Genomic DNA, 21,372 nt, shown 5'->3' with positions numbered 1-21,372 from the left:
TACCTTTTTATTGAAAGGATCTATAAAATTTTATAACTTTTAAAGCTGACTAGATAATATTTTAGAACCTTATTTTTGCGGATTTAGACATATATTTATACCAAACACAACAATCTCATTAGCCACCTATTTTATCGTCTTCTGACTGATTCACCAATTTTATTTCTCCTCCTTCACTTCCTTCCTTTCCATAACAAATGTGATACTGATAACTAGTCTAGGGTTTAAAGCCATAACACAACATTATACTTGTTGATTTGATCGTTGATAAATGTGTGTGTTCCAAGTGTGTGTTGTCTTTGAAAGCCAGTCATTCTTCGATCCAGAAATGCGGTTAACCAAAAGCTTCGAAAAATACCTGTAGTTGAAAGTCAATGTGGTTTTTGGGGCTGTGATAGCCCAAGATCAGACCAGGCTGAAGCCTTGAGTTTGCTGGATGGCCTGCAGTAGCTTGAACTTGAGGCGCTCCTTGGTCTGGTAACGCGGCAGATCCAGCATATTGAAGCAGGTGTGAGCCACAGGCAGGAATCTTTCGTCCGGGGTGGGTTGAATGGTGAGCTGTAAATAGCACCTTTAAGTAAGCAGTTCTTGATTTAAAGGCGATTTAGCCACTCACTTTAAGGGCCTTCATGCCCTGGATGGGTATGCGATCGCTGCCGGTCAAATAGAGCAGGAAGCTCTTCTTCTCCGCCTCCGAGAGATCGTGAATGACCTCCCAGAACCATTTGATCTGTATCGAAAACATAAGTCAATCCTTGCTAGCTAGGTTAGGAGAAATAACCAAAACTCACTGTATCATCGCCCGAAGTGTAGCCCTCGCGGTACTCGCAGTTGTCCTGCAGCGCCTGCCAGTCGTAGTCCTCGTTGCCCACCACGACGGCCATCAGCTCCTCCGGCTGGAATATCTGAATCACCCGACCCGAGCATACCTTCATGAAGCCCTTGTGAAAGGCGGTGTAATGCAGCTCGACGGACTTGTTGAACACAAAGTCCACATACAGATCTACGAACTCTTGCCTAAAATAATAGATATATGAATAAATAAGTTTGTAAGGATAGAATAGCTTATAAAAACCAACTTGTTCTCCAGCGTTACGGCTATTTCACTTCCCCCAGGCTTAAGGCACTTGGTCTCCGCCTCGCCAAACACGTCGCGCGTTATCTCAAAGGTCAGATCGAAGACTTCCTTGAAGTCCTCGCCCTGGTAGTCGAGCAGCGACTGCATGGAGTTGGCCTCCGGCGGCGAAAGCTGGCGGAGATCGCTGAGATCTACCGACTTGCCCAGTAGCTTCTTGTAAAGAGCCAATGGAAATGGCAAATTGATGATGGTAAAGTTGTAGATGGCCAGGCCACAGAGCACGCCAATGAGGAAGTACATGTTCTCCGTCTCAAAAGTGAGATCTGCAAACCACAGCAGACGCGACTCCTCGAACTCCTTGAACATGCCGTACTTGGGATCGAGCAGATCCTTCAGCAGCAGCATGAAGAACTCCTTGCGCACGCCGCCCGCATCCTCGGCCTCCTCGCCCTGGAACTTGATCTTCAGCGGCTTCTTGAGATCACTCTGCGAGTAGCGCTGCAACTCCCTGAGGGAATCCTGCACCAGATTCTCCCGCGTCACGTTTAGCACAATGAACTGTGAGATGGGCATGCCGTAGTTGAAGAAGTGGAAAGCTTGCTAAGGGAAAAGAGTAGCTATTAGCATGGAAATCTCTTTCCTAGGCAAGATCAACCCACATTGGTGGCCGCATTGGCCATGGCGGAGTGCATCTGCAGCGCCTGATCCGCCTGGAGCAGCGCCGTCTTGGCGGGCGGATCGAAGAGGAATGAAAAGTTGCAAATATTGAATTCGCTGGCAGTGTCGGCCATGATCCACTTGACGTACTCCTGCTGCACGTCCGCATAGTCGGCGAGATCGGGCCAGTAGAAGGTTTGGTAGCTGAGGCGCTCGTCGCGCAGGTTGTTAATCACGCAGAGCGTCTGCATCAGCTTCAGGATCACCTCCAGTTCCTTGTTGTATGGCAGTAGCTGTAGGATGAGCAGGATATTAGCTTATATTTCATATTGTATTGTAAACTATATACCCTATGACGCCTTTCGGCGCTGGGATTGACCGCCGCCAAGCCCATTTTGAAGCTGATAATGTGCACTACGACATGCAAGAAGTTCTGGACAAGATGCTCAAAGTATTCAGCCGGCGTTTGCGAGAGCCACTTCATCAGCACCTTGCGCGGATTCTCCGTCAGCTTGAATATGGCAATGGCGAACGGAACCTGCAGTGCCTTGTAGTGCTTGGAGTTGACAAACTCATGGTAGAGCGGCAACAGGAGGTACAAACGCATGCTTTCCACATCCGCTGGCGAGCTAACTAGCGAACCCACTAGCTCCTTGGTTATATTGTCCCAGATCTGGGGAAATAAATAGATTAGAGAGATTCTTAAGAGGCTTTTTGTAAAGATAACTTACCACCTGCTTAATGGACTCATTTTCCACAACGCGCAGATTGTCAAATGCCAATTGAGCCGCCTCGAGATCCAAACCATGATTACGAACAGAGCAGCCAAAGTGCCTCTCGTGATCCAAGAGGAAGGAACCATTCCAACAGGCCTGACTCTTGAAGATCAGCTCAATGGAGCTCAGCAGATCCATGTCGCTTTGATCACTCTGCTTGAAATGCGCACATTGCTTAGTGACGTCTGCTGTTAGGGCCAGAATCTGCGATTTGGGTCTGCAAAGTCAAGAAAATATTAATAGTATTTCCACATAAAGATTGCCATTTATAAATACCTGTAGTTCCTGAAATCCTCGGGCGGCAGCTTGTCCATAAACAGAGTGGTGGTCACTATGGACTGATCTCCGCCCGAGAAAATCTGATGGATGACCACCGAGACCTTCGCATCGTTCGACTGCAACAGCGCTGATCCACTGGGCGACACCCAGGGACCGATTACCACCTGTGGCAGCATCAAGCTCTTGGTGCTCCTTGTTCCCAGCTGCCCGGAGCTGCCCAAGCCAAAGGCATAGACCCTGCCACGCGATGGAACCAGCGCCATGGTGTGCCGATTGCCACAGGCCACCTGGGTGATGGTGCTGCCCATTAGCTCCATCACCATGCGCGGCAGCATCTCGTTGGAGCCGAAGCCATGGCCCAACTGGCCATAGGCGCCAGCTCCGCAGGTGAACACGCCTCCCTCGTTGGTCAGGAAGACGGAGAACTCATCGCCGCAGGCCACAAATCGAACGCCCAGGGTGCGCAGCGTCTTCAGCTGCGTGGGATAGTTGCGGTTCATCTCGTCATTGAGCCCCAGCTGGCCGCAGTTGTTCCTGCCCCAGCCAAACACCGCACTGGACTTGGAGATTAGGAACGAGTGATTGCCTCCGCAAGCGATGGCGGCCAGCGGAATTCCCAGCACAGTGGTCAGCTGCAAGGGATGGTTGCAGTGCGTCAGCTCCTTGGGCGATTTCACGCCCAGCTGGCCATAGATGTTGGAGCCCCACGAATAGAGTTCACCACCTGGAAGGTCAAGGAAATATATCAGTCATGGTTTAACATTAAATAGTAGCTTTATTTTATGAAACTATCTAATCAAGTTTCCTTTTTGATAGTAAGATAGGTTTTAAGTAACGTAAAACGAGATGACTCAGAAGTTTTGCGTTTCGAAGGGTAATGTTTACTCCTACGGTTATGTTTACACTAGATAACATTTTGTTTAATCATGTTGGCGTCTTTTAGGAAAGGTTTCCAGACATATTTTTAAGTAATCGAATAACCAAGGGCAAGTAAAAAACTTTTGAATTCGATCTGATATGATTAATGTCAAATTTATGATTTAAACATATCAAAATGATATTTTATCAAATCAGTTAGATCGTGAAAATTATAAAAACACTGTTTTAAACACCAAATGTATTACTTTTTGAATAAATATTGTAAAATAAGTTAGTAAGAATATTTATTTACAATGTGAAAAGTTAATAAATGTCAAATTTATGATTTAAACTTATCAAATTGATATTTTATCATTTCAGTCAATTTTTAAAAGTGATAAAATTAATATTTTAAATACATAATGTAGAACTTTTTGAATAAAAAGTTAATAAATCATTTCTAGTGATTTCTTAAGAACCCTTTACTGAATTCAAGGCTTTAAAAGCTTGCAAAACTGGAAGATCCTTGCTTAAAGGTTGCTTAAAGTACATTTATCCCCACTTACAACTGGTCAGCGCCAGGCTGTGATTGTTGCCGCAGGCGATCTGCACGACCGTCTTGGAGACCAGTTGGCGCACCACCTTGGGCAGCTGCACGATGTCCTGGTCGGTGGCGTGTCCCAGTTGGCCGCAGTCGTTGTCGCCCCAGCTCAAAACCTGACCCCAGTCGGAGAGGGCCAGCGAGTGGCGGCTGCCGCAGGCGATCTGGATGACCACATAGTCCTGCAGTTCGGGGATGAGCACTGCAAAGAGTCGGCGGAGAAGTGAGTGCGGTGCCTTAGGCGCTCCATGTGGACAGCAGTGCGTTGGTGGATGAGGTGTGGAGTGAGTGGTGGGTGGAGAGACAAGACGATAAATGAAGATTACATACGAAACGGCGACATACGTGGCCTTTTGGTGGGCAGTTCGTGACCCAGCTGGGAGTGGTCGTTGCTGCCGCAGGCGTAGACCTTTCCGCTGGCGGTCAGGAAGAGGGTGTGCCGGTGTCCGCAGGCCACCTGCAGCACGGCGGAGTCCGGTGACCAGGGGATCTGGCTGGGCGTGAGGATCTGTGGGGGGAGAAAGGGTAAATTACGATTCCGGTTTCATCGCATCATCTCATCCCATCCCACCTGCTCATCCTCAATGCCGCCAAGTCCCAATTGGCCGTGGGATGTGCTCCCCCAGCAGTAGAGCTCCCTGCCGGCTGCCATTCCTCCGGATCCTGTCTCCAGCTCCTCGGTTTTATCGGTGGCAAGCTGATTTTCGTTGTCGGTGCTACGAGAATTTTCGAGAAAGTCCCCGAACTTTTGGCTGCATTCTTTTTTGTCCACTTGCTGCTCCGTTTCTGTGTTCTCTGCTCATGCCTCGCCGGACTTTCGGTGTGTGCGAGCTTCCTGGTTCAATGGCTGGTTCCTCTTGCTGTTTGGATTCCACACAAAAACGCCTCTTAACTGGAATTTACGCTTGCATTATTGTTCTAGAAAAATAAAATATAAAAACTCAAAAGCCAGCAACAACAAAAAACCAACAAATAATGGCGGCGCTGCCAACTTGTTGGCCAGCAGGCACTTTTGCGAAGTGGGCAGCCCTGTGGGCGGCTATTAACCAGGGCTGCATGCGGATTTAAATTACGTACCTTTGTACATATGTAAAACAACATTTACTTTAATATTTTAGGTATATTTATTACATTCTAATTATACCTATTAATTACATATGTAGGTCATGGTCTCTTCTCATAATTTTCTACGAATGGCTATTAGGGACTTCGTACTAGAGACTCATTATAGACAAATGAGTAATGAATGAGTAATAATGAGTAATGAATTAAAATGCCTTTCTTCATTCTTTTTGTCAAAAGGAAATCATAAAAAGAAACAAAAACAACAACCGCTATCTTTCACGTTTGTCAAAAGGAAATCATAAAAAGATACAAAAACAACAACCGCTATCTTTCACGTTTGCACTCCATGGGCGTAGTAAAGAACTTTAATAGGAATCTTTTAAGTATATTAAAATCATAGTAACCAAAGTATTTTAAAAGTTAGGCTCAATTTAAAGTGAAATTTTAACTAATTGATAAAGATAAATAAATTGATAGATGTAGTGAAACCCCTTTGGCGACACCCATGAATACAAAAGTTATTTGCGCACTGCGCAATATTTCTCGGAATAAAGGGGAATACCAAGAAAACGCATCATTCGCACTCGGCAAAGCTGACTTCGTTTCAAATCGAATGTTTGATCACTTTCGGATCACTTTGAAATTGGCGATGGAGTTGAAAAGAACAATGTCGGACGATACCTGCAAATCATTTTCTGCGGCTTTAAATGAAATCTTTGGGGATTTACTGGAAAGAAGTAATAATGAAAATATAATTCCAGATGAAGTTATAGCCTTAAAAAAAGAGTTAGTTTTACTTGTGGAATAATGGGTAAGCAGATAACAGTTAAAAAACAATTTTATATTAACATCTACATTTTAGGAAGTACTTCCGAGTATTTAAGGAAGATCGGCAATAATGAATACGAGTTGCACCTAAACATTAAATTTCCGTTTAAATTAACACCGATCCGCGATGATGAACGCAAGGGATTTGTTATGCTTAAAGCTGAAGAAAATGTAAAACATCCTGCTATTTGGAAAGGATTCCTAAACCGGGCAGCTCTTAAAGGTTGGATACGTAATATGTTGAAGCCTAAATACGTTCCTCATAACAGTCTCAATTCATATGATGACTTGAACATCAAATTCTATCGAGTTTTCAACGAAAACGCCAATATTTGCTTACATATTTGGCCCATGGTGGAGTTTGACTACAGCAAATGGCCTTTGCCGGCTCCGAAGTTGCCCGAATCCACTCTTAAAGCTTTACCCTGGTACGCAGTTCCCCAAATGACAACACCAATAGACCAACGAAGTTTCATGGCCTGGTCGCCGGAATGGGAGCGCTGTATTATGGAAATGAATCCTCAGTCCCAAAAGGTGCGGATATTAATGATGGATGTAATGTCTTGTATGGATATTCCTTATCCGGAAGACGTGATCCAAACCTTATTGGTACAAGCTATGCTAGAGGAAAAGATGCCCACTGATTTAGATCTTTTTTTATCAGGGTTTTGCAGAGATTTAAAAGTCACCTAAAGGAAGGAAAACTGTTTCAACTTTTTACAGATAATGTCAATTTGTTTCGCTCTGTAAGTGAAATGAAAATCGACTTGTATTATGATGAACTTGTAAATCTCAAGAGATTTCTACATAAGAAAAAGGAAATGGCGAAAAAAATTTAAAGGTTTGGAACGATAATGTCAAAATATACTTTCTTTGAATGAAAAACAAATAAACAAATAGCCTATTATTTTTTATAAGATTAGTAATTTAAAAAGAAATACTACATATGTTACCACCAAACAAACAATTGAATTTTCTGTTACATTTTATAGAAATTTAAAATAAAGTATTTGAGAAAATGTATTGTACTAATCAGAGCACTAAATGGCATTCAAAGCTTATTTAACTTATTCAAATCATATCAAAATCATACTTGAATTATCACATTGGGAGTAAAATGTTTTATTTTCTTAATAAATTTAGCATTTGTCAATGCCCAGAATACCAAAAAAAAAAGTATGCGTTTTTTGTTGTAAATGTCCTTTCTGTAAATGTCTTTCTTCCCATAGAGTCCATCCGTTTGAAACGGTTGGGATTTTTGACGAATGTGAAACTCGTGTTCCCACAGAACTCCATCCACCATCTACCATCCGATTACAGCTGACTGAAGAGCAGTTGCTTAGCTCAACATTAACGAAGGGGGATTTCAACTCGGGAAAACTGTCGTAAAATTGCGTTCTTCTAATTCTTTTGTAGAATAATTTAATAAATAGATTAAGATAATAGTTAAAAAAATATCTGAACATTTATAACATATCCTATAACAAGTATGCATACATATTGCTGACTGGGGGAGAGCCTAACCTCCCGTACCCCACCTCCGCTCTTACTACGCCTCTGTCTAGCCAATATTAATATGACAAATTTGTAAACAAAACCAAATTTGTGCTGTTTTGCTAATTTACAGCCACTTTTGAACTTTATAGGAGTACATAGTACACTTTTATTTAATATTAGGGGCTGTCCATATATTACGTAATCATCTAGGGGGGGGGGGGGCCCACAAAATGATTACTCTAGTGCAAATTTTTTTTTTTTTTGTATAAAGAATTGATTACATGGGGGGGGGGTCAAAAATCGTCGAAACTGTGATTACGTAATATATGGACAGCCCCTTAGTTATTATTTACGATGTGCAGACCATATTCTGAGAATTCGCTACAAACATTGATGTTTTCGTTCGCAGAACAGCTTACATTTTTGGCCCACACATAGCAACCTGTTTGCGAATGCTTTTCCGGTCATAACTAACTACAAATAATTCAACGATTGCCAAAGAACAATGAACTTAGGCATTATTTAATTTTTTCCCGCCCTTGATTTGATTTGTTCTCGCAGTCATCGTTCCAATTTTCACAGTCAAGAGGAAGAATTCAGAGTTGCACCGAGAAAACATCGCCTAACTATCGCATAAAAGAGCCCGTCAAAGTCTGTCAAAATTGGATGGCGGACTAACTGGGAAATTTTCGGAACGGCAAAACCTTACGGACCATCCGTTCAACGGATGGTAGATGGTGGATGGAGCTCTGTGGGAAGACCTAATTAGGTAGGTTTAAAAAACCCCCTTAGCAACACCCATGATAATTGAAGTTTGAAGTTTCCGTACTGCGCAACATTTTTCGGAATAAGGGGAATACCAAGAAAACGCTTCGTTCTCATTGTGCAGAGCTGACTTCGTTCCGAAACGAAAGGAACGGATCATTTTGAATTTAGAAAGCGAGTTGAAAAGAACGATGTCGGACGTGCCTTACTACACATTTTCTGCGGCTTTAAATGCAGTCGCGAAGGATCTTCTGTATGATGAAAAAGTAAATTCAGTTCCAAGTGAAGTAGAGTTTCTCAAAAGACAAATAGGAAAGGCACTTCAAGTGGTTTCGTCGAGTCAAAAAATAATGGGTAAGCAGGTAGCCATTCAGATGAAACATTTTTGCATAGCTTTTTGTTCTAGGAAGTACTTCCGAGTTCGTAAGAAAGATCGGCAATGTAACCTACGAGATGCATATACACGTGGACTTCCCGTTCGAGCTAACACCGATCCGGGATAATGATCGCCCGGGATTTGTTATGCTTAAAGCTGACGAACAGATAGAACATTCTGCTATTGTTAATGGGTTCCTTGACCGAACAGCCCTCGACAAATGGATTATTACGATCCTAAAAGAAAACGTATTACGAGATAATATTTTAATACAATTAGGAATTAGGAATCCCGAAGTTCGTTGTAGTTACCAGGAATATACATTAGTTGTGTTGCCCGTGCTGGAATATGACTACATCAAATGGCCCTTGCCGGTTCCGCCGGCATTGCCTGAATCGGTTTTAAAGGCTTTTCCCTGGTATGCAGTACCCAAAGTGACATCACCTGGCGAAGTACGAAGTTTCCTGGCGTGGACGCCTGATTGGAATCGCTGCACCATGGAGTTTAGCCCGCATTATCAGAAGGTTGAGATCTTTATAATGAAATACTTCTCTGCTAGAAATGTAACGTGGATGTGGCCCAACATAAAAGACATGATCCAAGCTGCCACATTGAAGGCCATTCCCAAACAAAAAGTTCAATGTGACTTTGCCGATTTTTTATTCACAGTATTGGAGAGTTTGTTTCTTCTCCTAAAAGAGAAAAAACGTAATCGTGATTTCTCAAGTTACAGTAATTTCATTCGGGATTTAAACGTCCTCGAACTCACGCGTTGTTATAATTCCGCTAGAGATCTCCTTGCCAAGTTTTACCATTATAAATCTGAGGTCCTAGCTGAGGAAGTTAATAAATCTCAGCTCGAAGCTGAGGATGATACAGATGATACAGTTGAGTGGCCTATAAATTGGAAGTCGGAAATACAAAGTTTATTAAGTCAACAAAAATAACAAATATGTATGATGTAATAACGCAACTTAAAAATATATATTCCTTCTTCGTTCCGACACTATCAGCTAAATGAAAAATCTTATAACAGCCGATATAAGTTCAAGATGAAAAAAATAAAAATGATCTATTATTTGTTAATGAAAACGAAAAACATTATATTTTAAATTGAACTGTATTAATTGATATTTAACATTATTTCAACTACATAAGTTTGAGATGAAAATAAATTTATCTTAATTGTTACTGAATATGATCCTTTTTGTTTACGAGAATATAATATTATTTTAAACATTATTTAATAAGTTTACAATTTATCATCTAAATTGCTTGTAATATCCACATAAATTACCCAATTCAATCTTTGCACTAAGCTTAAATTCTGAAAATGTAATATTGCTTTTTCCTAAAATTAAATAAACCTATTATAATTCTTAAAGAAAAAACTTGTAAATTTCTGACTGAATAGAGGGAAATACCCGCCAATCCAGAACATCTGATTCCGCGAGAATCTGCATCCCTGGTTTTTTCCATATCAGCCGTTTTTCACTAGACCGCCTCCGCTGAACTGCTGACCTTTGGTCATTATTTCGGCTCAAAAGATTAGGCCGTATCATAGTAGTGTTTATCTGTTTATCCGAGCCATCAGCCCTGGATATACCGCGCCAATCCCAGAGATTCGAAAGTCTGGAAAGGCGGCACCTGCGGCGATTGAACAAAGGAAAAACCGGTTGCCACGGGGATTGGACAATCAGCACAGGTGCCGATTGATTTTCACTTTGCCACGCCAACAGCAGCAGCAGCGGCGGAAAATATGCAGGAGGCCTACGTCAACATCAACTCCATACCCACCCACATCTTCACGTGGGGCAGGTGGATCGAGGAGACCATCAGCGAGAAGGAGATAGTCATCTGCATAACCGGCAATCCCGGTTTGCCGGGTTTCTACACAGAGTTTGCGGGCACTTTGCAGCGGGAGCTGGGCGATCTTCCAGTTTGGGTGATAGGTGAGTAAGCTGGATTCCCCTGTCATAGTAAACACTAATTGAAATCCCCCCTCCAGGACACGCGGGGCACGATGATCCGCCAGAGGCCAGCATCCGGGAGGTTCCCCAGCTGAGCGGCAACGAAGAGCTCTTCAATCTGGACGGTCAAATCCGGCACAAGATCGCCTTCATCGAGAAGTACGTGCCGAGTGATGTGAAAATCCACCTGATTGGCCACTCCATCGGCGCCTGGATGATCCTGCAGCTGCTGGAGAACGAGCGGATACGGGATCGCATCCAAAAGTGCTACCTGCTCTTCCCCACCGTGGAGCGGATGATGGAATCGCCGAATGGCTGGATCTTCACCAAGGTGGCCATGCCCCTGTACTCGGTGTTTGGCTACATCTTCTTCAGCTTCTTCAACTTTCTGCCCGTTTGGCTGCGCCTGATGCTCATACAGATCTACTTCCTGATCTTCTCCATTCCACGCCAGTTCCTGGGCACCGCCCTGAAGTACTCCAAGCCCTCGGTGGCCGAGAAGGTGGTGTTCCTGGCCGACGACGAGATGGCCCGGGTGCGTGGCATCCAAAGGGAGATTGTGGAGCAGAATTTGGACCTTTTGAAGTTTTATTATGGGAGCACTGATGGCTGGGTGCCCGTCTCCTACTACGAGCAGCTGAAGAGGGACTACCCCAAGGTGGACGCCCAGCTGGACACGAAGAAGATCGACCACGCCTTCGTCCTGCGGCACTCGCAGCAGACGGCGGGCATTGTGAGGGACATGATCCAGCAGCATCGATCGATCGCCTAGCCAACAGACTATCAGTTAACCCCTAGCAATTCCTCCACTGCCTTTGTGTGGCAATTAGTTCGTTTTTATTAGTATCTTTTTGCATCTCTCGAAGGAAACTCTAAATATAGTCAAAAGTGATTTAAATCGTGGATTATTTGTCCGGAGATCCCGATCTGCTGCGGGAACCCGACTTGGAGCGGCTGCCGGAGGGAGAGCGAGACCTTGATCCCGACTTGGAGCGAGATCTCGAGCGGGAAGCCGACTTGGAGCGCGATCTTGAGCGAGAGCCCGACTTGGAGCGGGATCTTGAGCGCGAACGGGAGCCAGACCTGTCCGATTCTCCGCCAGATTCGATGCGGTTCTTGGCCCGCTTGCGCTTGGTGGCCCCATCACTCTCGCTGCCCGATCCCGAGCCACTTCTGCTCCTGCTGCGCTTGCGGCTGGCATCACGATCACTGCCGCTGCCGGAGGCACTGCCACTCCTGCTCCTGCTGCGGCTTCTGCTCCTGCTCTTGCTGCGCTTGCCGTCCGATTCGGATTCACTCGTGGAGATCGTCTCCTTGGACAGCACCTTGAGGCGCTGCTTCGCGGAGAGCTTCTCCTTGGTCTCCTTAACCGGCTTGGGCTTCTTGCCCTTCTTCTTGCCGCCCGATTTTCCACCACTGCCCCGTGGCTCCTCCTCGCTGTCGCTCTCGTACTTCTCCGTCTTGCGCTTCCGTCCGCCGCTGCCCTTCTTGCGCTCCCCCTTGCTCTTCTTCTTCGTGGGACGCTCGCCTTCGCGTCGCGGTCCTTCGTTGTCGCTGTCGCTGCCGGAGATGTAGTCATCCTTGCGCGGTCGCCCGCCGCCCTTCTTGCTCCCCTTTTCCGGCGCCGAATCGGCTATGATGAGCATGTTCTTAGTCTTCTCCACATACTCCTGTCGCTTGGCCAGCAACTGATCCCTGGAGGTCTTGGCCTCCTCCTCACGTCGCTTGCGCTGCTCGGCCACCTTGACCTTGAAGGCCTCGCGCTCCTCCTCCTGCTTGCGGCGCAGCGAGCGGTCCTCCTCGTCGATGCGCCGGGCACGGCCCACATGGTACTGCGCCTGGGAGAGCAGATCCTGGCAGGTGTTGGCCTCGATGCCGGCCACCTCGATGTTGAAGCGGTTCTTGTCGCCGTGCACGGACAGGTATTGGAAGTATCTAAGGGAGATTGAAGGGGATATTTCAGTGAGATTTGATGTTAAACCAGGGTTCGGAAAATAACACAGACTGTAAAAAACTTGTGTTATTAACATGTTAAATGTCAGAGTCTTAAGTTGTATCCTACATAAGTTAGAAAAATAAAACATATACATAAACATATTTACACGACGTGTTTTTTACACAGCGTGTCTTTAACACAATTAGTTTTTGACATTATTTCACATTTTAACACTTTCGTATTTGACAAACATGTCAAAAATTTTGCTCACACTGCGAAATACAATTTATCAGGTTTTTAACATGTGTGTCAATTTCCGAACCCAGTATTAAACAGGAAATCTATGACTATGCTTATTTTCCGCCATCTATTATATCATTTGGCAATCTATTATATCATTTAGCAATCTAATCCTATCTGAAATTACCTCAAATTCATGCTGATTACTTGGCATTAATCTAAGTCAGTAATGTAAGTAATCTGATAAGGTTTAGCACAGTACTTAAGCACTTAACTACAGGGTTAACTGAATTACTTACTTCTGAGCCAGCTCTAGTTCGTGGACCGCCTGCAGCACAACTTCCAGCGTGGACTTCTCGTCCTTGAGTATGGCCATCGCCAGACGCGAGAGCACCACGGCAATGTTGAACAGCAACACGGTGTCCTGCGGAGCAACGCGTCGCGCCTTGAGCAGCACCGCCTTGGCCTCGACCAGCTTGTTGGCCCGCAGATAGGCCCTGGCCAGATATTGCATCACCTCGACGTTGTTGTGCTTGTAGAACTTCTTCATGCAGTTCTCGTACATCTGGATGGCGCTGATGTACTGCTTCTGCTCCACATAGACGTGCGCAATGTTCAGCCAGACGTCGCAGAAGTCGGCGGTGGCCTCGCGCACCTGGGCGAAGATGTCGCGCGCCTCGATCACGCAGCCCTTGTGGGCCAGCACGGCGCCAATGCCGTTGGTGGCCCAAATGTTGCGGGGATCGTTGCGGAGAACCTGGCAAGGAATACATTTCAGTAAAAAAGAATACTATATTATATATATCATAGTCACACCTGCTTGAATATGGCCAAGGCCTTCTCCTGGTGCTTCCGCTCCTTCTCCTTGTCCCTGCTCGGCTGATGGAGCGTTTGCAGGGAAAAGTTACCCAGGGCAATCAATGAGTAGGCATCCGTGGATGTAGCCGGGTTCTTTAAGATCGTTTCAAAGTTCTTCTGGCCCAAGGCAAACTGCATCTTGGCCAAATGCAGGTTGCCCAGCAGGGATCTCGCATCCGGATTGTCGTTGTTGATGTTCAGCGCGTCCTTGAAGAAGTCCGAGGCCACGAAAATCAGACCCTTGTCCCTGGCCATGCAGCCCAGCCGCAGGTAGCAGTCAATGTAGTTGGGATGCTCCTTCAAGATCTCCTTGTACAGCTTGTCGGCCACATCGTAGCTGCTCATGGCCTCGTTCAGACGGGCCAGATTGTACTTCATGGTGACCTGAATGGACTCGTAGTACTTGACGTCCTTGTCCATCTCCGAGGTGGCGTGCTTGAGGGCCGACTCCAGGGTGTCCTTGGCCATCCGCAGGTTGCCCAGGCGGTAGTGCAGCGAGGCCACGTTGTTCTGGATCTCGGCGGGTATCTCGTACTTGGCCTTGTCCCGCAGAATGCTGGAGGCAGTGCCGTAGGCATTCAGCGAGGCCTGCAGGTCGTTCTGCTCCAGGATCTGGGCCAACTCAATCCAGGCCTCGATGTCCTCGGGAAACTGTTCGGTGACCTTTTTCAGGTGCGTCTTGGCCATGTCGCGCTTGGTCTGCGAGTTGGAGTGCGCGTACAGCGAGCCGAGGATCTTCATGGTCTCGTAGTTGCCCGGCTGGATTTTCAGCACCTTCTCGAAGCACTGAGCGGCCTGGAAAGAGGGGTTAATTTAAAGGTTATCTTATGGGTTTTTCCTTGCAACTCACATTCTCAGTGTCCCCGCGATAGATGTACATCTGGCCCAGGCCGTAATGAGGCAACACAAAGTTGGCCGGCGCAATTTGAGTGGACTGATAGTAGTACTGGAAGGCCTGATCGTAGTCGCTCTGCGCGTGGAAGCTCCTGGCCAGCTGGTAGCAGCTCTCGGCGCGCATCGCCTCGTTCTCGGTGTTGTGGAAGGCGTGCAGCGCCAGGTGGTGGACCTTCTGGTAGTCCTTCTTGAAGAAAAAGTGATTGGCCAGGTGATTGAGCACCATGGGATTGGCATTGTCGATGGTGTAGGCCTTCGAGAGCATCTGGACGCCCAGCTTGTTGGACTCGGGCTCCAGTTGATTGAGCTTTAGCACGGCCAGGCCAATCAAGGCGCCCACACACTGCTGATCCAGCTGCAGGGCTCGCTCAAAGGCCAGCTTGGCCTTCTCGGGATTGCCCATCTTGAGGAAACAGTGGGCCATGCCAATCCTCACGTTCGCCGGGCAATTCGGATTGGTGCGCAGCGCCTTCTTGTAGAAGGCCATCGCTCCGCGGTAGTCCTTGCGATTGAAGGCAATGCACGCCTTGCCCAGCAGCGAGGGAATATTCGAGGGCGACTGGTTGAGCACAAAGTTGAACTGGGCATCGGCCTGGTCCATCTTGTCGCCCTCCAGCAGGCAGAAGTAGGCCCTGCCCAGCAGATGGCTCTGGTCGTACATGATGATCTTGTCGGCGCTCGTGTACAGATTGGTGGCCTTCATGAAGAGCTCGCGCTTCTTGTCCTTGGACTTCTCGCGGTAGGCCTCCTGGACGTAGTGGGCCGCCAGCATGTCCAGGGCGCGCATGAGGTCCTTGTCGGAGTCGCGGTAATCCTTGGTGGCGTCATCGCTGCGCGACTCCTCCAGCAGCGTGACAAAGTCCTCCGTCTTCTTTTGCTTGTAGTAGGCCAGCTGGAAGGGAATGTGGGGAATATACATACATGGCCATGTGGAGAACCCTTTTTACCAACTTACCGCCACATTCACCCACACATGCAGGGGCGCCCGCTCCTGCTTGAGAATGCTCAGCACCTCCGGACAGTCGGGCAGTTGATCCGGGTCCACCTCGATCACCTAAAATGGGGGAGAAACCCGGGGGATAAGTAACCTTTCACTGGGATCCCATTTAGATGCCTGCCATCGTAACTCACCTCATCGGTGTCCTGCAGGGGAATCTCTATGCAGTTGGACATGGTTGCGCTTGCGGTGGCCTAGAGCCAACAAACTGAGCGGCGAATAAGGGTTCTCTGGCCCCCAAAACTCGTGAAAATGTGCAAAAATCAGCTCAATTAAAATCTTTTTTCCATTCCGGTACGCTTGCTAGAGATGGCCGAAGAGTCGATTGCTAACATGCTACCGATTTCCGATAACGATGCTGGGCCTGAGGCAGAGATGTCAACTCATCTCGTTTTATTACTCGTTTTTTTTTATTATCCTTCATCTAATATTTAAATTAATTGTTCAAACATAATTAGATTCGTTTTTCATAAACGTAAGATTTGTCTTTGATTTTTTTTTTTCAATTTTGATTTTTAATTTTCATATACTGATCGAGTAACTTACTAAAATAAAAAAATTTTATCAATTTTAAATAACTTTTGTAGATTTAGGTAGAAAATTGCGTTCGCTTTGGGAGTTGGTTTATCCTTAGCATCCCAGCATAAGGCCTCAGATTTATACTCCCTAACATTCACAATGAAATCCGTAGCGACATTATAAAAATAATCAATTTCACCAGCTGGTAACTTTGGATACAAATTAATATGGCTAGCCAAAATAGGATTTAATTTGCCTTTTTTTAAGTGACCGGTCAAATTTTCAAGTATTGTGATTAAAAAGTCGCCCAAGTCAAAGAGACTCGATTTCTTTATCGTAGAATGCGCAGTTTGGATTACGTATTTAAGGTTGGACCATGTAATATCATGAGCACGGAGATATGTTTTTACTAGGAGCCGGAAAAGCTTCCTTCTACCTGTTACATACTTTATCACGAATTCTACGAGTAACGGGTATAAAAATAAAATACGCTTAGATTTTATTTGATAATATGGCCATTGAAGAAAACAGTATTTATTAGGAAACTGAAACTCTTTTACTTTTAAGAGAATAGTTCAAGTACAATGTCTTATGCGTAATTAGGTAGATTTCATTATCGTTCTGTTTAATAAACTTTGAATGCCTTCTAGTGGCTTGTTTAATATAACATTATCTCTTAAATACTTCATAGAAAATAATATATTGTGACATAGTTAACATAACATTGTTCAATGGTTTTCTTTTGTCGATATTGAACAGAAAATATACTTTTCGAATTACACTGTGCTACACAGTATTCCTCCATGAATCTTTAAATTTAGTTACAATGTGTTTTCTGTAATCGAAATAAATTTCAATTCAATATTAAAAGTGTATTTTTCTAAAGCATTTCTTTTATGAATCTAATTTTTAAGTAATTGGTGAAGTTTTATATTCGCAGCACATTGAAAATATGTTTAACTGATTAATATTTTTAAATTTTATATAATTTTTTGAGATTGATGAATAAATTTTGTTTTGCGGTTGAATTACCTTTAACTTCCTCCGACAAGGCCTTAGATTTATACTGCTTTAGCTCGACAATAAAATTCGAAATTAAATTATTCAAAAAACTTATTTCATATTCGGAAACATTTCGAAATAAATTAATATTGCTCGCCAAAATAGGATTTAATTTGCCTTCTTTTAGGTGACAAACCAAACTTTCGAGTATTATAATTAGTGAGTCGCCCAAGTCAAGAGAAATCGTTTTCTTCAACGTAGCATGAGCTATAGTAGTTTGGATCACGTATTTTATGTTGAACCATGTGATATCATGTGCAGAGAGATATTTACTTATCAAGAGTTCAAGCTTATGGCAGTTGGGATCCTTTTCCATCATGTAGCGCTCCCACTCCGGCGACCGGGCCAGGAAGCTTCGTTGGTCGAAAGGAGAAGTCGGATGAGAAACGGCGTACCAAGAAAGAGCTTCAAACCCGGATCCAGGCAATGGCAAAGGCCATTTGCTGTAGTCAAACTCCACCACGGGCAAACAAGTTAGTTTAAGAATTTGATTTTGAAAAGAACAAACTTTGTAAAATTTTTTAAATTCCGAAGCGATGAGCGGATTTCCTAAAATTCTATTACAATCAAGAGCACGATAACTGTCTAGATTCGAAAAAATCCAATTTTTAAGGGCTTCTTGGTCTAGGAATCCATTTTTAATAGCAGGATGTTGTACCTTTTCGTTAGCCTTGAGCATTACAAATCCAGGGCATTCATCATCCCGAATCGGAGTTAATTCAAACGGGAATTTCAAGATTATATGCATCTCGTATTCATTTTGACTGATCTTCCTTACAGACTCGGAAGTACTTCCTAAAATTAAAGAGCCACATATGTACGTATGTATGTAAGTCATAAATGGTTTACACCCAAATGTTTAAAATATTACCCATTATTCCGTAGCTAAAAGACAAATCTTTAAGTGCACTCTTTACATGTCCAGCAACGGGCGGTATATGGATTGAATTTCCATTTGTATCTTTATCCAACAGACTCCGAACGACTGCATTCAAAGCCGCAGAGAATGATTTGCAAGGAACATCCGACATTGTTCTTTCCAACTTGATCGCCAATTTCACAGTGATCCGTTCCCTTCGTTTCGGAACGAAGCCAGCTCTGCCGAATGCTACCGAAGCGTTTTCTTGGTATTCCCCTTATTCTGAAAAATATTGCGCAGTGCGCAGCAAACTTTAACCGTCATGGGTGCCGCAAAAGGGGTTGGTTACCTTACCCTAACGATCTAAGATTTTAGACCATTAAGAAGTGTGCCTAGAATTAGTACCAACATTTACGATAATTACGATATTAATTTTATTATTTCTCCGTCGAAAAACTTGTGGCTACGCCCATGCAAGAGGGAACTAGGCACATTTTTGTTATTATTCACATATTTTATGCAGACGTTAGCATTAAAACATGGGAACAGTACACAGACATTTAAACCAGGGACCGTAAATAATCATTATTTGAGATTTTTATTTTAAAAGGCCTACTGAGGTTTTTACAAGTTTTAATCAACAATTTAACTGGTTCTTATGCACTTTATAGACATGAACAAATAACAGTTAATTTGCTTTCCAGATTTGTTGAAATGCATATACTTTGTGGACAAGAGTAAAAAGAACGTTATTTTTGACGTTTAAAACAAAATATCACAGTAGTCTTTTTAAAATAAAATTCTCAAATAATGATTATTTACGGTCCCTGATTTAAACAGCTCGGGTACAGCTTACATACATTTGTATATATGTACATACATATGCACATAAGCATTTGTATGCATTTTCCTATATTATTTATGAATTAGTTATAATCAAATTAATAAAAATAAAATTAATTAATCAGAAACTCTTGACGATCGCAGCTTCTACCTAATATATTTCTGATGTCCAATCTTGTGACGTGCACTTATTCATTTTCCTTACAACTAAAATAGTGATTTAAAATATCTATTTGTAAAATATATGTATTTTATTTATTTTAAGTCTAGCTATTTCTAGCTACATCCCCTGGCTCATCACTGTTCCGCCTGCGAAAGGCTGGCAACTCTGGCCAGTTGTAGGCAAGGCAATAAAAATTGATAGATAGAAAATGATGTTGTCAAAACCACCTGAAAGATAGTGAAATTCGGCTTAATTTTAAATTTAGATCACGCAGCGGACAAGTGAGATGTGCTAGCGGATAAGATAAGATGCTGGCCCTGGGCAGAACGGCCTCGATGGGCGCCCTTGCCGCCCGTCCACTCCCTTTCCCCCTCCTTCTCCCCCTTCCCCTCGCCAGTCACCTGGCCACGCGAACGAAAACAAAAACAAACGTACACAAACAACAGGGGCAGCAAACAGATGTTTGTCGCCTGTTACGTAATCTCGCCAATTTGGCGCAAAATTCAATGACGCCGCCGGCGGGCAGAGGAGCAGCAACTCATTCACACCAGACTCGCAGGCGCCTCCACATTTCATCGGCGGACAAGTCAAGGTATTCGGCCAGCACCATCATGACCTCGTACCACAAGGAGCTGCTCCTGCAGGACTACGACATAGTGGGCTTCGATCTGGACGGCACTTTGCTGCGCTACAATCTCCGCGAGATGTCTGCCTTGATTTACGGGGTGCTCAAGCAGTTTCTCGTGGAGCAGCGGGGCTACGACAAGGAGCTACTGGCTCAGCCACTCCAGCTGGACTTCCTGCAGAAGGGCCTCTTCCTCGATGGACCACGTGGCAATGTCCTGAAGCTGAGCAACGAGGCGCAGATCCTGAGAGCCACCCATGGCACGCGTCTCCTAAGCGACTCGGAAATCCTAGGAATATATGGGAAAGATAGAAAGTGGGACATCACCACCGCCTTCCGCAAGGATCCCCTGTCCACCTGGAACGGCGAGGCGTCCACGCAAATGCGCTCGCTGCTGGACTACTTTGATATGCCCAGTGCCTTGGTCTTTGCCCAGGCGGTGGATCAGGTGGATAGGACTACAAAGAAGCCATCTCCTGGCGAGGATTACCAGGTCTGGCAGGATGTGCAGGCGGGCCTGATGAACATCTACAGTCGGGAGCACTTCTCCAACGACAAGAGTCTGTATTTCAAGAGCATGCGAGCGGAACCAGCCAGGTTTGTCCTTAAAACCGACGACAGAGTGATGAAATGGCTGCAGGAGCTGCGAAATTCAGGCAAGAAGCTCTTCCTGCTCACTGGATCCAATGTAGACTTTGCCAACTTGACGGCCACGCAGGCGCTGGGCAGGGATTGGCGAAAGTACTTTGATTTTGTGGTTACGTACGCCAAGAAACCGGGTTTTTTTACCCTGCAGCGGCCTTTCATGCGCGTGGATGTGCAGCAATTGGCGGAACTGCCCCAGGAGGCGGCGGAAATAAGGGCGGGCGAGGTCTACTCCCAGGGCAACTGGCACCAGCTGCACGCGGAGCTGGCCAAGCTGCTGCAGAAGGAGCCTTCCCAGGCGAAGGCTTTGTATTTCGGTGACAACATTGTGCAGGATGTCTATACGCCGGTGAAACATCGCGATTTCGATGCGGTGGCCATTGCCGAGGAGCTGCTGCTGGAGGATGGTAAGTATCCCTATTCCGCCGAGTTGGATTCCCAGCTGTGGGGCTCCTACTTCGCCCTGGACTGCACACCCACGCTGTGGGCCAGCTTCATCAGCAGCTACGCCCAGTTGTGCGTGCCGTCGGTGGAGCAAGTGGCGCAGACCTCGCCGCATCAGCGCATCATCTGCTCCAATCCGTACGGCTTCAGTCCGCGGCTGCCCAAGGAGCTGGAGACAGTGCAGCTGAAGAGCTGCTGGCGGGGTTAAGAGCCCTTCTTATCATCTTCCTGGAGACAATAAACGACCTGCGATCCCGGAACCTCTTCAAAATTCTTACGTACAAACAACAAATTGTATTTGATGATAGCAATAAACAGCGCCAACTTCTGGAATATTCAATTAGCATACACAGTGCATGCCATAGCTATAAGGTTTTTCGAAATTCCCCTCAGTAAATTGTAAAAAATGATTCTATTTTACCCAAAGCCTTATCTTATTTCGGTCTATGACTTTCGCGGTCTTATTCCAAAGTCCAAAAAAAGAGTATCCGATAAAAGTATTTGCACAATTATTGGATTTGCAAGCCAATATACCAA

The 21,372-nt window shown here is 45.0% G+C and overlaps 7 protein-coding genes and 1 long non-coding RNA gene across 10 annotated transcripts; 4 read left to right on the top strand and 4 right to left on the bottom strand.

Annotated features, from left to right (window-relative positions):
- Positions 1-127: 127 nt before the first annotated feature.
- On the bottom strand, positions 128-5,225 carry Herc4 (HECT and RLD domain containing E3 ubiquitin ligase 4). 2 transcript variants are annotated; one of them, XM_070214731.1, is made up of 11 exons: positions 4,821-5,225; positions 4,580-4,757; positions 4,215-4,451; positions 2,788-3,514; positions 2,467-2,728; positions 2,085-2,408; positions 1,738-2,028; positions 1,080-1,678; positions 792-1,017; positions 617-730; positions 128-558 (listed from the first exon to the last, which is right to left on the bottom strand). In XM_070214731.1, the coding sequence occupies exons 1-11, from the start codon at positions 4,899-4,901 to the stop codon at positions 406-408; spliced, it is 3,192 nt and encodes a 1,063-aa protein (XP_070070832.1). In that variant the 5' UTR covers positions 4,902-5,225; the 3' UTR covers positions 128-405. The 2 variants fall into 2 exon arrangements, with proteins under 2 accessions (XP_070070832.1, XP_016993239.2); XM_017137750.3 differs by having other exon boundaries at positions 4,595-4,757.
- Positions 5,226-5,740: 515 nt separating this feature from the next.
- On the top strand, positions 5,741-7,212 carry LOC108054649 (cyclic GMP-AMP synthase-like protein). 2 transcript variants are annotated; one of them, XM_070215166.1, is made up of 3 exons: positions 5,741-6,125; positions 6,177-6,676; positions 6,807-7,212. In XM_070215166.1, the coding sequence occupies exons 1-3, from the start codon at positions 6,122-6,124 to the stop codon at positions 6,822-6,824; spliced, it is 522 nt and encodes a 173-aa protein (XP_070071267.1). In that variant the 5' UTR covers positions 5,741-6,121; the 3' UTR covers positions 6,825-7,212. The 2 variants fall into 2 exon arrangements, with proteins under 2 accessions (XP_070071267.1, XP_016993185.3); XM_017137696.3 differs by having other exon boundaries at positions 5,743-6,125; positions 6,177-7,204.
- Positions 7,213-8,493: 1,281 nt separating this feature from the next.
- LOC138912861 (uncharacterized) lies at positions 8,494-9,133 on the bottom strand. The gene is made up of 2 exons (XR_011418421.1): positions 9,103-9,133; positions 8,494-9,016 (listed from the first exon to the last, which is right to left on the bottom strand). It is a non-coding gene; the product is annotated as an uncharacterized lncRNA (long non-coding RNA).
- LOC108054650 (cyclic GMP-AMP synthase-like protein) lies at positions 8,596-9,866 on the top strand. The gene is made up of 2 exons (XM_017137697.3): positions 8,596-8,758; positions 8,811-9,866. Exons 1-2 carry the CDS (start codon positions 8,596-8,598, stop codon positions 9,725-9,727), a joined length of 1,080 nt encoding a protein of 359 aa, XP_016993186.3. The 3' UTR covers positions 9,728-9,866.
- Positions 9,867-10,255: 389 nt separating this feature from the next.
- sturkopf (lipid droplet associated hydrolase sturkopf) lies at positions 10,256-11,648 on the top strand. The gene is made up of 2 exons (XM_017137742.3): positions 10,256-10,732; positions 10,789-11,648. The coding sequence occupies exons 1-2, from the start codon at positions 10,540-10,542 to the stop codon at positions 11,520-11,522; spliced, it is 927 nt and encodes a 308-aa protein (XP_016993231.3). The 5' UTR covers positions 10,256-10,539; the 3' UTR covers positions 11,523-11,648.
- Positions 11,567-16,002, bottom strand: Ctr9 (RNA polymerase-associated protein Ctr9). The gene is made up of 6 exons (XM_017137741.3): positions 15,810-16,002; positions 15,634-15,732; positions 14,635-15,570; positions 13,743-14,579; positions 13,226-13,683; positions 11,567-12,685 (listed from the first exon to the last, which is right to left on the bottom strand). The coding sequence occupies exons 1-6, from the start codon at positions 15,849-15,851 to the stop codon at positions 11,656-11,658; spliced, it is 3,402 nt and encodes a 1,133-aa protein (XP_016993230.3). The 5' UTR covers positions 15,852-16,002; the 3' UTR covers positions 11,567-11,655.
- A 1,205-nt stretch (positions 16,003-17,207) lies between these two features.
- LOC138913139 (uncharacterized) lies at positions 17,208-18,664 on the bottom strand. The gene is made up of 4 exons (XM_070215668.1): positions 18,470-18,664; positions 18,128-18,397; positions 17,915-18,051; positions 17,208-17,841 (listed from the first exon to the last, which is right to left on the bottom strand). The coding sequence occupies exons 2-4, from the start codon at positions 18,285-18,287 to the stop codon at positions 17,806-17,808; spliced, it is 333 nt and encodes a 110-aa protein (XP_070071769.1). The 5' UTR covers positions 18,288-18,397; positions 18,470-18,664; the 3' UTR covers positions 17,208-17,805.
- Positions 18,665-19,281: 617 nt separating this feature from the next.
- Positions 19,282-21,178, top strand: Nt5a (5' nucleotidase A). The gene has a single exon (XM_017137738.3). The coding sequence runs from the start codon at positions 19,430-19,432 to the stop codon at positions 21,041-21,043; it is 1,614 nt and encodes a 537-aa protein (XP_016993227.3). The 5' UTR covers positions 19,282-19,429; the 3' UTR covers positions 21,044-21,178.
- The last annotated feature ends 194 nt before the right edge of the window (positions 21,179-21,372 follow it).

Source organism: Drosophila takahashii, chromosome 3L (genome assembly GCF_030179915.1).
Source record: "Drosophila takahashii strain IR98-3 E-12201 chromosome 3L, DtakHiC1v2, whole genome shotgun sequence".
Taxonomy (NCBI): domain Eukaryota; kingdom Metazoa; phylum Arthropoda; class Insecta; order Diptera; family Drosophilidae; genus Drosophila; species Drosophila takahashii.
This window is presented reverse-complemented; position numbering and strand designations above follow the sequence as displayed.